Consider the following 16,213-nt stretch of genomic DNA (forward strand, 5'->3'; position numbering starts at 1 on the left):
GGCCTAATTTTTGTATTTTTAGAAGAGGCGGAGTTTCACCATGTTGGCCAGGCTGGTCTCAGACACCTGACCTCAGGTGATCCTCCTGCCTTGGCCTCCCAAAGTGCTGGGATTACAGGCATGAGCCACTGCATCCAGACTTCTTATATTAATTCTAACATTGATTAACATATAGGTTTAAATAGAATGGTATTAACATAACATATATAACATTTACTGCTTCAATTCCTGGTCCCTTCTAGGCTGTGAACATCTAAGGGCAGAGATGAGGTATTTTTATTGCTGTATTTCAAGTTATCTAGCACAGAGCTTGGCAGTTGTTCAAAACTACTGAAGTCAATATGCAAATCAAAGACATAGATTTTTAAATATTTGTGTTTATTTGTACATGTGCACAGAACCTCAGACCTCTCACACTGGAAATTGCTTGGGAGATTACCTCGTCTACCTTCCCAGCCAGTGCAAGAAGGGGTTCTACAGCCTCTTAGCAGACTACCATCAACCTCCTCTGGAAACTTCTAGCCAGGTCTCTGTGAGACAGCCTGTCCCATTGCAGGGCAACTCTGATAGAAATGACTTCTTCAAAGTGATCCTAAGCCAGACTCTCTAGAAACATCTACTCAATATCTTCTCCCACTCTGTGCCCTATATATTTGTTTCCGTTTCTTCCAGGTGAAACAAATGGCCATGGGAAGTGATTTCAAAATCTCTCATCCTCCTAGTCACCCTCCTCTAGAATCAGTGAATTGGTTTATGTTCACGTCCCTTAAAATATATGGTGTGTAAGATTAGAACTATGCAATTTGACTACAGAGTAGTTGGGGACTATTACCCGTCTCACTTTGTTATTCCTGTGCTATTAGTGTCACCTACAATTGCATTAATCTTTGTAGCTATCACATTTTCCTCTTGATTTGTATTAGACATCTAAAGAGCACAGTTTAAAAAAAAAAAAAAAAAACTCAGTCAAGCTAATCTGTCTCACTGTCTACAATTGGTTTTTCAAGGCCAAACCCCATTAAGTTAAGAAACTGAGTGATTGAGATCTTGGTACGTATTGGAAAACACCGCAGGAGAAGGAACTAGAGGTTACGCTGGGATCAGCTTTCTCTATCCCACTGCCCATCAAGTTTCCTGGAAGGAATCCTTGAAGACATCCTTGACCCCTCTCATTCCTTACAAGTCACCAAGACTCAACAATTCTGCCTCCAAATATCTTCCTTTGTATTCCCGCTGCTATGCCCTTTGCTCAGATTCTAACACGTTAAGTGCAAATCCCAAGGGTTTCAATGGTTCAATAGCTTTCAGCTTCTTCCAGACAAAGTCTGGATCCCCTTGGAGGGCTTAAAGGTCCCTTTGGGCGCTTTTGTTATCGATGTCTGCAGCCAGATGCTCTCCCTCCCTCCATACACATCTTAGCTATCAGCCATTCCAGTTATGTACTTCCTGTTCCTGCACGCACTTGCCTTCCTCCTGCTTTTAGGGCTTTGCTTGTATGTCCCAGGCATTGCTCTAGACGCTGTATGCAAATTCACGCATTCAGTCCTCACCATCATCCTCTGAAGTAGATAATATTCCCATTTAACAGACGGGAGTGCTCAGGCCAGGCATGGTGGCTCCTGTCTGTAATCCCAGCACTTTGGGAGGCCGAGGCAGGCGGATCACCTGAGGTCAGGAGTTCGAGACCAGCCTGGTCAACATGGTGAAACACTGTCTCTACTAAAAACAGAAAAATTAGCCAGGAATGGTGGTGCACATCTGTGCTGAGGCACGAGAATTGCTTGAATCCAGGAGGAGCAGGTAGCAGTGAGCTGAGATAGCACCACTGCACTCCAGCCTGTGTGACAGAGACTCTGTAAAAAAAAAAAAAAAAGAAAGAAAGAAAAAAGAAAACCAAACTGAAACAAAAAATAGATGAGGGAGCTCAAATGTTAACCGTTCTTCCCAGAAACATGCAGTTAATGATTTTTGCAGCTGATGAGTCCCTCAGCCTAAAATGCCCTCCTTTCCTCAGCAAACTTCCTGTCAAACTTCTGCCCATCTTTCAAGACAGTACAAGCCTCAGCTCTTTGGGAAGACTGCCTCCCTCTGAACGTAACCGTCCAATAACATTTAGCATTCAGGGCTAATTGCTAAATTTACTGCCAACAGCATATATCTGAAGACCTGCCCCTGTCCTGTTCCTCCCTGAGTCCTCAGAGCCTATATTCTGCACTAGGAATCCACTGAATGATTTGCCAAATTATCATCCTTCGGTAATCAATTTTTCCTGCAATGCACATAAAAATCTGTCAAAAGTTTAATTGTAGACCTGCTGGCTTCTGAAAATCAAGTCAATTATCCCAAGTTCATTTAGGAGCAGTGGCGCTTCCTATAATGTACATTACCTACACATGCACAGGGGCAGGAAGGTTTTAAATGACTAAGCCCAGCACACCATTTGCTCAGAAGATGTTCCTCAAGTACATCTCTTTTAGGATACAATTTAGTCTATGAGGCGCGAGGAAAGCTGTGCAGTGGAGACAACCAGATGGGCAATGAGCAGGGAGAGGAGCTGTGAACCTTGTGAAAGATAAACCTGAACCTTTTCTATGCTACATGTTCACCAGGAGAAAATCAGATAAGTATGAAGTCTCAAAGGAGTGGGGGACAGCAAAATCCATGCCTTGCTGTCCTACAGTCCAAACACCACCAAGGGCTCTGGCATCTATGCTGTATTAACTCTGTTTTCTTGTTTTCTGTATTCTCCATGCTCTGGCATCTGGGGCCTCGCTGACTTGGGGGAAACTGCTCCTCCAACCCAAGGGCTGGCCAGTTATTACAGATAGTAAATGACTCCCTACAAGCACATCTTTCATAAGCAAACCAACCATCCCAAAGACCACACCCCCAACTACCTCCTTTCCCAAGTGTTTACCCATTAAGCAGGTATTTCCTTGCCCTAATCACCCCAGGGTGGCAACCAGACAACTTGGGACTCCTACAACTTGGGACTCCTACACTCCAGAGCCTGCTGAAAGTATTAAAACGAGCCAATCCTAAACCTGCTTAGTTTTCCCAGCCTGGCTTATTCCTTCCCACAAAAATCACAACAAGGACTCATGAACATGAGTTTCCCACCCAGCTCCTGAATGACCCTGGTTCTTCCCTGCGTGGCCCCGCATGCCATGCCATGTCTCCCGCTTGTCGGGATCAACGAGTATAAAACTTCTTTCCTGACAGTCATTTCCATGTCTGTGCATCTTACCATACCCGATTAAAACAAATCCCCAGTTCATTTTAAACACAGGTTAGTCTATGTCATAGAATAAGATTCTTTTCCTTAACCTTCCCCACAAGCTTTTGAAGCGTGTAACTAGACATCATCATTGTCAACAACATCATCATCATCGTTATACTACAGCTAAGAAAGGGAAACAAGGGCAAATGCCAGGGATTCACCAAAGGTCCACAAAACATGGCCAAGCTGGGACTTAAACACAAATTTGGGGGCTAGTACCAGATGCTGGCCATTTCCCCAAAAAGATTTGCAGAAGCCCATAGGAAGTTAGAAATATGGTCCCCAGTGAACCTCAGTTGCTTTGTATATAAAATGGAGACTACAGAGTATCAGTCTTCTGGAGAACTATGACAATATATGTGAAAGCACTTTGTAAAACACACTGTATACATGCATTTAAAAACCAGTGACTTTATGTTACATGATTAAAGTCATCAATGAATAACATGACGGCTAACTTATGATCGTGACAGCTGCTCATGATGTAAAGTATTTTACATTATCATTTCATTTAACCCTGACAACAACCCTATGAGTTGATTTAATAATCATTAATTAATAATTAGTATTATTACCTCCATTTGCAAATGAGAAGATTGAGTCTATGAGAAGTTAAGGAATGTGCTCGAATTTGCACTGTTAGCTCCGTGTGGAGCTATGATTCAAACCCATATATTAAACTGTCTGTCCCAAAGTTTTTCCCTGCCCTCAGAACTAAGAATACTCAAGTAAACATTTGCTCTTTTTGGCTGCCCGGCATACCAAACATATCCTAAGCTTGGCGGAGCCCTGCCTTCCCCTGTGGAGCCCAAAGGGAGCCTTTTCTCCCCATTCTGAGCTATTACAATGTGTGATTGACACAAGGAATAGATCCATGTCTTTAGTGAGAAGTTGACATTGAAATGCAAGGTGGTCTTGCCTCATACAAAATAGCAAATCTTAAGGGCAAACTATAGTCTAATATCCTTCACATCATGAGCACAATATCCTTCACATCATGAAAAATATGACATAGGGCACGCGGCAAAGGAGCAAAGGCATGCTTCTATCAGGGTTTGCATTCCAAGAGGCAGCTACTGCAGTCCTGGTTGGAAACAAATGGATACAGCAGAGTAATAGCCACCTTCCTACAGCTGAGATGTGACCTTTCAAGGCATTGAAAGAGATATTCATGGACATAATCGCCATTGTTTATGGAGAGCCTTATTTGTGTCTGGTACTACCTAAGACAGTTTGCCTGTGTTATTTGTTGGTTGTTTTTGGCTTTTTTGAGACAGGGTCTCACTCTGTCACCCAAGCTGGAGTGAAGAGGCTCAATCACAGCTCACTGCAGCCTTGACCTCCCTGGCTCAGGTGATCCTCCCACCTCAGCCTCCTGAGTAGCTGGGACCATAGGTGCCCACCATCATGGCCGCCTAATTTTTGTATTTTTTTGTAGAGACGGGGTTTCACCATATTGCCCAGGCTGGTCTCAAACTTCTGCACTCAAGCGATCCACCTGGCTTCATCTCCCAAAGTGCTAGGATTACAGGCATGAGCCACCATGCCTGGCCATATGTGTCTTATTTAATCACCATTTAACAGGAAAGCACACTGAAGCTCAGAGGGATTAAGACCCGTTAGTAAATGTTACGTCCATCAGATTCCTAAGACCAAACTCCAAGCAAAGATTTCTCAAACATTTAATGTGCATGGAAGACACCTGGCGATCTTATGAAATTGCAGATTCTGATTCAATAGGTCTGTAGTGGGGCCTGAGATTCTGCATTTCAAGCAAGCTCCCAGGAGATATAGATGCTGCTGGCTGGTGGACCACATTTCAAGAAGCAATACTCTAAATGTTTGTGCTTCTTAGATACCATCACAAAAAATATTCATGGTGGGCCAGGTGTGGTGGCTCAAGCTTGAAATCCCAGCACTTTGGGAGGCTGAGACAGGAGGATTGCTTGAAGCCAGGAGTTTGAGATAAACTTGGGCAACACAGTGAGATTCCCGTCTCCACAAATATGTGAAAATTAGCTGGACGGTTGGCATGTACCTGTAGTCCCAGCTACTCAGGAGGATGAGATGGGAGGATTGCTTAAACCCAGGAAGTTGAGCTGTGATCACGCCACTGCACCCCAGCCTGGGAGACACAGCAAGACCCTGTCTCAAAAAGGAAAGAAAAGACCACAAAAACAAATCCATGGCTCTTTTACTTGTTCTAAGCACTTCCCTAGGACTCTCTCCCTTTTCTAGAGCTTGGTGACATGAGAAGAGATTCCCTCTGCAATATAAATGTCAGAATTTAACTCAATGAACAATTTCTCCTTCCATTTATTCAATCCACACACCTTTGTTGAGTGCCTTCTAAGTCAGACATAGCGTAGGTATGGGGGAGACCAGGATAAATGAGATAAGGTCCTGGCCTCTAAGACAGGAGCTATGGGTGGAGACAAGATATCTTAAAAAGTGTCTGATGCTTCCATGAAAGAACAGCCTGCAGCACACTGCCTTAGGATCCCCAGTCCAATCGTCCACTGCTATGGCAACTGAGGTCAGTCTGACCACTCCAGCGCCATCTTCACCACTGTAAGGCTAGGGCACTTCTCAGCATTGTGCCTTCTAACCATATTGATACAGAGACAATTTTACAGTGGCTCAACCTGTCCAGATTCTACTGCAAAAGTCCAATTCACCTACCTTGGGTTATGACTGTGTCAGTACACATATAATATTATGCCCCCGTTTGTTGGAACAGAAACATGTTGAATGTTTCTTGGACTTCACCCAGGCTGGAATGCAGCAGTGCAATATCAGCTCACTGCAGTCCCAATCTTCCCAGTTCAAGCAATCCTCTCACCTCAGCCTCCCAAGTAGTTGGAACTACAGACGCGTGCTGCCATGCTTGGCTATGTTTAAATGCTTTTTTTGTAGGGACAGGGTCTCCCTCTGTTGCCCAGGCTGGTCTTGAACACCTTGGCTCAAGTGACCCTCCTGCCTCAGTCTCCCGAAGTACTGGGATTATAAGCATGAGCCACCACACCCAGCTTCTTTATACTTTTAAATAATTTTATATGCATTTGGGACATAGCATAAAAACTAATCTGAAATTAAATTTAAGTTTACTTAATGAAACTTAGTTTCAGAAAGCAGCATCAGGATCTTAGCGAATGGAAAGGTAAGTGTTATCCAAGGGTGAAGTTATCTATTAAAAGTATTAATATTGGCCAGGCTCAGTGGCTCACGCCTGTAATCCCAGCACTTTGGGAGGCCGAAGTGGGTGGATCACAAGGTCAGGAGTTTGAGACCAGCCTGGCCAAGATAGTGAAATCCCATCTCTACTGAAAATACAAAAATTAGCCGGGCATGGTGGCACGAGCCTGTAGTCCCAGCTCCTTGGGAGGCTGAGGCAGGAGAATCACTTGAACCCGGGAGGCAGAGGTTGTGGTGAGTTGAGATCATGCCACTGCACTCCAGCCTGGGTAACAGAGCGAGACTCTCTCTCAAAAAAAAAAGAAAAGTGTTAATATTTTGGAGGCATCTAACTTATTAATTTTCCCTCACTGACATAGTAATTCATTTTCATTTATTCATTATTATTGTTTGATATTTACTATTATTATTTAATCACGGACTAAGGCACTGCTATGTTGTGACTCTTTGTGTACCTCCAAATTTATATGTGGAAATCCTAAGCCCCAAAATGATGGTATTCATAGGTGGAGCCCTTTGGGAGGTGATTAGGTCAGGAAGGCACAGCCCTCATGAATAGGATTAGTGCTGTTATAAAAGAGGCCCCAGAGGCCGGGCACGGTGGCTCATGCCTGTAATCTCAGCATTTTGGGAGGCTGAGGCAGACAGATCTCTTGAGGACAGGATTTTGAGACCAACCTGGACAACCTGGCAAAACTCTGTCTCTATTAAAAATACAAAAAATTAGCTGGGTGTGATGGTGGACGCCTGTAGTCCCTGCTACTTGGGAGGTGGAAGCAGGAGAATCGCTTAACCTGGGAGGCAGAGGTTGAGACTGTACTCCAACCTGGGCAATACAGCAAGACTCAGTCTCAAAATAGTAATAAAAATAATAATAAAATAAAATAAAAAAGAGATCTCAGAGAGCTGCCGTGCCCCTTCCACCACGTGAGGATGCAGTGAGAAGGTGCCATCTATGGGCCCTCACCATGCACTGAATCTGCCAGTGTCTTGATTTAGGACTTCACAGCCTCCAGAACTATGAGAAATAAGTTTCTGGTGTTAATGAATTACCCAGTTTACGGTGTTTTGTTATTGCAGCCTGAGTGGACTAACACAGGCATACATTCTAACTAGCAAGAAGTCTAAAGTGATGACATCAGATGGCTCCCAGCTGTTCCCTAGATGTGACTAAACCCCCAGAAAACCCTCTTTCTCTAGCAAGTACCATTCCTTGCGATGGAGTCTTGCTCTGTCACCCAGGCTGGAGTGCAGCTCGATCTTGGCTCACTGCAACCTCTGCCTCCTGGGTTCAAGTGATTCTCCTGCCTCAGCCTCCCAAATAGCTGGGACTACAGGTACCCGCCACCATGCCTGGCTAATGTTTGTATTTTTAGTAGAGACAGGGTTTCACCAAGTTGGTCAGGCTGGTCTTGAACTCCTGACCTCAGGTGATCCACCTGCCTCGGCCTCCCAAAGTGCTGGGATTACAGGCATGAGCCACCATGCCTGGCCTCTTTACCCCCATTTTTATGGCATGGCCGAATAAGGGAGTGGGGAGAGAGGTGAAGCAGCTGGAAAGTGAGGAGAGAAGGCTCACAATCCTGTAGACAGCCAGCATCATTTGACTGCAGCTTCCAGATGACTGTTTGGTTTCATTCCACTGAAATCCTGGCACTTTTACTTGGGTCTTGTGGTCATTTAAGGTCATTTAAACCTATCTCAACCCAGATGCAGAGAAGACTATAAACAGTCAGGAACACAGGAAGCTGGTCAAGATAATAGATAAGGCAGGTGGCGGGGAAGGCCTTGGCAGGGCACGGTGGCTCATGCCTGTAATCCCAGCACTCTGGGAGGCCTAGGCTGGAGGATCACTGGAACCCAGGAGTTTGAGACCACCCCGGGCAACATCGCAAGACCCTGTCTTTACCATATCCAGCAAATTTTGTTTATAAATACAATTATAAACAAAATTATAATTACTTATAAGTAAAATTAGCCGGGAATGGTGGCACGTGCCTGTAGTCCCAGCTCCTCAGGAGGCTGCAATGGGAGGATCACTTGGGCTCAGGAAGTCAAGGCTGAAGTGAGCTATGATCATGCCACTGCACTCCAGCCTGGGTGACGGAGTGAGACACTGTCTTAAAAAACAAAAATTAAAAACAGAAGGAAAGACCTTAATCCCATGAGCAACTATAACCATTATAATAGAGGATAGTTTTATGGCTATAATTCTTTGGGAAACTTCCACTGCCAGGTGGCCAAGCACTGTGAAGTTCTCGAATTGAACTTCAGGTTGAAAGATATCTGAAGGAACTCTTGGAGACCCGTTCTCTTAATTTAAGGATGAGGCACAGAAGGTGTCATTGCTGAAGTCAAAGTCTCACAGCAAGTCATAAAGGAGGCAGAATGCGAGGCTCAGTCTGCTGAGTCATAATCCAGTGACCTTCCTTCGGGTTGCCTGCACGCATTTCCTCACTCGCTCCTCAATTCAGCACAGTCCAGCCTTCCTCCAGGAATACAATTTTGCCCTCATCGTGAACTATCTGTAGTCTCACTCATTATTTGGCTTATTCAGTCATTTTGCAGCTATATATCTGGAACCCAGCATGTGCCAGGGGCACGACAGGAACATGACAGATCCAGCCCCTGTCCCAAGGTGATCATGATTTGCTTCAATTCCTCACTGCAACCACGCTTCAGGGATTCAGTCTCCCCCCTCAGAAAGAACTGCTTCTCTCCCTACTATGAGAGATGCTTTACTTTCACAGTGAAAGCATTCCTATTAATGTTGCTATGAGAGAAAAACAAAACACAACAAAACAGGAGACCTAGTTTATGGTAGACTTAGTGTCTAAAGATAGTGAATTGGCTTTGGATTTTAATCAAGCTTTCAGGCTGTAATAACAATTGAATTGCAGATGTCCCTATGGTTTATTTCACAGAATGACAGTTGAAGGTGGCCTCCGTATTTTTTTACAATAGCTATAAATGCTGCTCACCCAAAAAGCTGTTTGCTAACATCAACTTTTTAAGGGATGTAGTCACTATTAATCCAAATGAAGCCCTAAAAAGCTGTGGCTACACTGGAGCATTCAAGGGGGTTAGCTATGAGAAGGTATGACTCCAGCAATGAAGTTATATAATCAGCAAGAAAAAAAAAAAATTCCAACCCCGACAGCTTAGAAAGATTTTCTGCTGTTCTTTCTTAGAGGAGGTTTAATCTGGCCTAAGTCTAAGAAGATTTGTCTCAAATTGACAATGCAGGCTTAAATAGTTTATTATTTTAAAAGGTGATATAACCATTTTCATTCTTCATTGACTTCTGAGTTCTTTTCTCAATTTGTAATTATTGCGACGTTGGAGAGATTATTGGCATAGATAGCTTTTCCAATTCCCTCATTGTTATGTTTTCAAATAGGAATAAAAGAAAAGCAACCAGCAATGACTCCATGGGAAAGGAAATCCAAATGTGTGAATCCCTGTTTCCTTTGGAAATAAGAATCAGTGTTTCTGACATTGAAAATAGATTTCTGCAGCAAAGTGTATCATTTACAAAGATTGTGACTCAGGATGAAGAAGGTAGACAGATTATATTAATTTAATTGTACTTGTTCTTGGGGAAGCATTGTCAGTGGGTGAGATTTTCAAATCACCTACGCGCAGAGTATACAGGAGATACAGAATAAATTATTTTTACAATCAAGAAGCAAAGTTAACTTTAAAAATAAAGTTTTGGCCAGGGTGGTGGCTCATGCTTATAATCCCAGCACGTTAGGCGGACAAGGCAGTAAGATTGCTTGAACCCAGGAGTTCAAGACCAGCCTAGGTAACATAGTGAGACTTCATCTCTACAAAAACCTTTAAAAATTAGCCAAGTGTGGTGGCATGTGCCTGTACTCCCAGCTACTTGGGAGGCTGAGGTGGGAGGATCACTTGAACCTGGGAGGTGGAGGTGGTAGTGAGCTGAGATTACACCACTGCGCTCCAACCAGGGCAACAAAGCAAGGTTCTGTCTCAAAAACAATAAATACAAACTAAGAAGGTTTTAAGGGTGAGAGATAGCTGGACCATCATAAATGCTAGTAATAAAATTCCTAACTCTGTGATGATGTGTTTGGGGAAGTAGCGAGTTGAAGTCATGTAAAATGTACCATGGTTCTTTAACCCACTTTGAAACTAAAGTTGAACACATATTTCCAATAACTGGGTTTCATTAAGAAATACAGAATGAAACATGTTAAGGCAATTTTCTTTCTTTCTTTCTGTTTCTTTTTGGCCTGAGGAAGTACAGGAATTTAGGATCAAGTATGGTTTACCAATGACATTTTAAAATGAGGCCGGGCACGGTGGCTCAGGCCTATTATCTCGGCATTTTGGGAGTCACAGACAGGTGAATCTCTTGAGCTCAGGAGTTCGAGACTGCCCTTGGCAACACAGGGAGACCCCATCTCAAAATATATATATATAAAATAATTGAACATATACAAGATGAACCCAATTAAAAACAAACAGACTTACCACATGCCATCTCTTCTACCTGATTCCTAAGGTGAAAAAGGGCCAAGGGGGGCCCCTGGAGAAAGAACGACTATAAGACGTGCAGAGTGACAACAGGGTCTCCACACACACTCTTCTTTCCCTTTAAAAATTCCCCCCTTTCTCGGCAGTGTTCTATAGCAGAAGGAACAGTATTGAAATACCCCAAAATAAGTTTAGAAGTTGAGTCTGAAGAGAGACACAGCATGGATTCCTCAAATGGGTACCTCGGAAAGTCCATGTTATTTCAGGGCCTAACTGAGGCATCCATGCTTGAATATTTCTTTTGATTGTCATTAGAAATCTCCTGGATTTAGTTAAGTATTCTCTCTTTATCCCCTGGCACTCGCTGTAGACTAATGATGTGCATACTTGACACAAAATCTCCTAACACATTTTGCTTCAGTAACTTCCTAGTTAAAAATTTATTTCATTTTCTTTACTGGGGCCAAGGTACAGTTTTACTATTTGACTGTGAAAAGTCTGTATTTTACCAAAAAACAAGGAGCAATTTTTAAGATAATAAACCCACAACTTGTGGCAGATTTGTAAATGTATCAAATGTGCAGAAAGCAGAGGCAGATAGTAATTCTCATAATGACATTGAAAGCAAATGACAATTGTTTCCCTGAAGGCATCCTGGAGTATGAAAATGTCCTTAAAAAATACATGTTCCCTCTTTGATGTACACTTGTGATAGAATTTCTAATATGCACAACGATGAAAACTTGCCCCATGTATTTTTAAAACAAATAAATAAAACCAGGTAACCAAAGGGGAAAGTAAACAGCATTTTCTTTCACTTAACTGCTTTCAAACTTTTCTTGCTGTTATTTTATCATTCAATATGGTTTTTTTGTTTTGTTTTGTTTTATATCTAGGCTGTGACAAACATTAAAAAAAAAAAACATGGAAACCCCTCTGAAAATAGAATTCCTTCCTTTGTTATCAGGAATCTAGGATAAAGTAGATGTAAGGAGACATACGGATTACCTTACAGGCCTTTTGGAATACCCAGTGTGACTCCAAAGGAAAGAGTGGAAGTGGCTGCATTGTTTTAAAAGCCAGTTTCCATTTGCCATCATTTGCCAGTTCCAATCTATCAATGGCATATTCCATATATATGTGTGTTATATATGTGTGTGCATGTATATGTGTATATACATTCATATAGATACCTGTGTGTTATATATGTGTATGTATAGATACACATGTGTGCATATATATACACATATAGATACCTCTGTGTGTGTGTGTGTGTGTGTGTGTGTGTGTGTATAGAGAGAGAGAGAGAGAGGAAGAGAGACAAGTTTAAATCAATGAGAACGTTTCCTATATAGAGGTGATGACCCCTCAAGATTCCTCCATGACTCAAGGCAAATTGAAACTGACTTTTAAAACAATCTAATCACTTCCACTCTTCCCTCTGGAGTCACACTGGGTATTCCAAAAGCCCCGTAAGGTTATTCTTACATCTTCTTTGCCAAATAAAATAAATAATGTCATTCTTTCAGCCAATACTCATACACCCCATCCTTCCTAGGCAAATCGTGGCACTGTGATTAAGCACTCAGTCTTCAGAGAGTTAACAACCAGCCATAGACAGCTACTTCAGCACAGCTGGAGGGGGAAAGTACATTTTACCTCCACCCCAAACAAAGCCATTATATTTACCTGCTACTTTGAAGATAGTAAAATGCGGTCGGCAATGGAAAGAACCCAACGCGTTACCTGCGCAGTTCATCCATAGACCCTGGTAAACCCAAGTGGCTGTTATCACCGAGGAGGCTCGCGTGGTCACTTTCCACTCATTGGACGTGGTAGCAGCAACGAGAGCTCCAAACCCTCCGACACCAGACACCAGAGCCCAGATCTGCGCCCTGGACATGTCGCGCCGCCTTCGCCAGTGACACTGTCCGGACAGAACGCTTTGGTGGTCTAGGCATGCAGCCGATAGAGAACACTTTGACAAGCGTCACAGCCAGCGGATGTGGGTAGGTGACAGCGTTTCATGCTCGGATGGCCTGAGGAAGTACAGGAATTTAGGATCAAGTATGGTTTACCAATGACATTTTAAAGATGGCCCGAAAGAGTCGTTCTGATTTTCTACACGGATATTTATTAAAATTTCGTAGATGAATTTTAAGGGTTTTGATTTCGCAGATTTTTTTTTAACTTGCCACCATAGTTAATGCTTAATTTTCTGTTAGCCTGAAGCTTAACGAACCGTGCAACTACCAGATATTACAAAGTACAAATTATACAGTAACAGTTAAGGCTTATTTGATCAATTGCTTTAGTCTCACCTGCTTTTGAATCTTTACATAATTGAATCATATTGTGGAAATTCTCCTATAACCTATTTTTTTTTTTCACATAACACTGAATTTGAGGGATTTATCCATGCTCAGGAACGTAGTTGTCATTCATTAACTATTACAGCTGAATATAGTATTTCATTAAATGCAATTTAAGGAACACGATTTATTCATGTTCCTGGAGCTGAACATTCGTGCTGTTCCTTTTCTCCCTAATAACCATTGGCGCAGCTATAAACATTCTTGGGCATTTCTTCTTGTGCATGTGAGTGAGAGTTTCTCTAGGGCATATCCTAGAATCAGAATTTTGCTAGGATGTAGGAAACACTCATCTTTAACTTTATAGACAATGCTAAATTGTTTGACTAAGTAGTTACAGCAATTTAGAGTCCCACTAGCAGTGGGTAAGTCCTCCGTGTTCCGCTTCATAACACAGTACCTGTTGGGTTGTTGAGACTGTTATTTTTTCTTTTGGCCAGTCTGATGGGTATAAAGGTGTCACATTATGATTACTAATTTATATTTTCTGATTACTAAGGAGGTTGAGCATCTTTTTGTGTGTTTATTGGTTATGTTTTTGTCTACAATGAAATATGCAACTTTTGCTCACCTATCTATTGAGTTGTTTGACTTTTTATAACTTATTTTCAGTTATCTATATACTCAAGATAGTAATCTTTTGTGGATTATTTATGTTGCGGGTATCTTCCCCCAGTTTGTGGTTTCTCTTTATGTGGCCATTTGAGAAACAGTCTTGGTTTTAATATAGCTAAATTTATCAAGTTGCAAGAAGTGATTTGTGGTTTGAGATCTTGATTAAGAAATCCCTATCTTGGGCCTGGCATGGTGGCTCCCACCTGTAATCCCAGCTCTTTAGGAGGCCAAGGTGGGAGGATCACTTGAGGCCAGGGGTTTGAGACTAGACTGGGCAACATATTGAGACACTGGCTCTATAGAAAATACAAAAATTAGCTGGGTGTTGTGGTGCAGGCCTGTGGTCCCAGCTACTTGGGAGGCTGAGGTGGGAGGAGGATGGCTTGAACCTGTGAGGTCAAGGCTTCAGTGAGCCATGATTGCACCACACACTCCAGCCTGGGTGACAGAGCTGAGACCTCGTCTCAGAAGAGAAAAGAAAAGAAAAGAAATGAAATGAAAAAAAAAATGAAAAAAGAAAAGAAAAGGAAAAAGGAAAAAAAAGAAAAAGAAAAAGAAATCTCTATCTAAAAGAAAATAACTTTTTTCCTCTTCACTTCAAAAAACTTCAAACTTTTAACTTACATATTTAAGTGTTTAAATAATCCAGATTGATTTTTCTGTGTCATGTGATTTGGGACCTATTTTATTTTGCAATGTGGAAATCCACTTTTCCAATTTTCTTGTGTAGTCCCTTGTTTCTCTATTGATCTGCAATGTTACCTCTGTCATACATATTGGGCATCAATATTCACATGATCTGGTTTTGGATTCTTTACTCTGTTCCATTTATCTGCTTGACTGTTCCTAGGCCAGTACAATACTTTCTTAACTACTCTAATTTTATAAATATATCTCAAAATCTTGTTGGTGAGTGTTTTACCTTGCTTACCTTGCTCTTCTTTTTCAAGCATGTTCGGATTTTTTTTTTTAGCTCTTTGCTATTTCTTATATATTTTTATTTATTTATTTATTTATTTATTTAGAGACAAAGTCTCACTCTGTTGCCCAGGCTGGAGTGCAAAGGCGCAGTCTTGGCTGACTGCAACCTCTGCCTCACGGGTTCAAGTGATTCTCGTGCCTCAGCCTCCCAAGTAGCTAGGACTACAGGTGCCCATCACCACACCCAGCTAATTTTTGTATTTTAGTAGATACGGGGTTTCACCATGTTGGCCAGACTGGTCTCAAACTCCTGACCTTAGGTGATCCACCTGCCTGGGCCTCCCAAAGTGCTAGGATTACAGGCATGAGCCACTGTGCCTGGCCCTTATGTATTTTAGAATCAGTTTATCAAATTAGACACATACACATACATATAGATTGGGAGGTTTGTTGGAATTGTTTTGCACCTATTATTCAGTTTGAGGAAAATGGATAGCTTTATAAAATCAAGTCTTCCTGTTCATGAACATCATATATCTCTTCATTTATTTAACCCATCTTTAATGCTTTTAGTGAAGTTATATACTTTAATCTCTAAAAATAGTTACTTTTTTGTTATATTTATTCTTAAAGTTAGGACTCATTCTAACATCTATTTTGTACTTACAGTTTGTTCAGTTTTTTTCTTGAGTACACATATAGTTTTTCTCCTTTCTTGAGTTGTTTTGAAATTGGGACCTTTTTTCACATTTCAATTTTTCTCTCCATTAAATCGGAAATTACACTTTATTTGCATTGTTTAATGATTACTAATAGAAGCTTTAATGTATATTTAGCTTAATATATAAAAGTAATTGGCCAGGTACGGTGGCTTATGCCTGTAATCCCAGCACTTTGGGAAGCCAAGGCAGGTAGATCAGCTGAGGTCAGGAGTTCGAGATCAGCCTGGCCAACATGGCGAAACCCCCTCTCTACAAAAGTACAAAAATTAGCTGGGCATGATAGCAGGTGCCTGTAATCCCAGCTGCTCAGGAGGCTGAGGTGGAAAAATCACTTGAACCTGGGAGGCAGAGGTTGCAGTGAGCTGAGATCATGCCATTGCACTCCAGCCTGGGCGAGAGAGCGAGACTCTATCTCAAAAAGAAAAAAAAAAAATCATCATCTCAATAGATGCAGAAAAGACCTTTGATAAAATTCAATACCCCTTCATGCTAAAAACTCTCAATAAACTAGGTACTGATGAAACGTATCTCAAAATAATGAGACCTATTTATGACAAACCCACAGCCAATATCATACTGAATGGCCAAAAGCTGGAAGCATTCCC

General features: G+C 41.9%; 1 protein-coding gene across 2 annotated transcripts in view; it reads right to left on the reverse strand.

Moving 5' to 3' along the window:
- Positions 1-13,116, reverse strand: part of CLDN10 (claudin 10) — a 152,550-nt gene extending 139,434 nt beyond the window's left edge. Inside the window, exon 1 of one of the 2 annotated variants that reach the window (XM_011996646.1) lies at positions 12,725-13,116. In XM_011996646.1, the coding sequence (XP_011852036.1) occupies positions 12,725-12,881 (157 nt within the window). In that variant the 5' untranslated portion in view covers positions 12,882-13,116. Of the gene's footprint in view, positions 1-12,667 lie in introns of both variants that reach the window. The other variant, XM_011996645.1, reaches the window with a different exon arrangement.
- Positions 13,117-16,213: the final 3,097 nt, after the last annotated feature.

Source organism: Mandrillus leucophaeus, unplaced genomic scaffold, assembly GCF_000951045.1.
Source record: "Mandrillus leucophaeus isolate KB7577 unplaced genomic scaffold, Mleu.le_1.0 Scaffold520, whole genome shotgun sequence".
Classification (NCBI taxonomy): Eukaryota; Metazoa; Chordata; class Mammalia; order Primates; family Cercopithecidae; genus Mandrillus; species Mandrillus leucophaeus.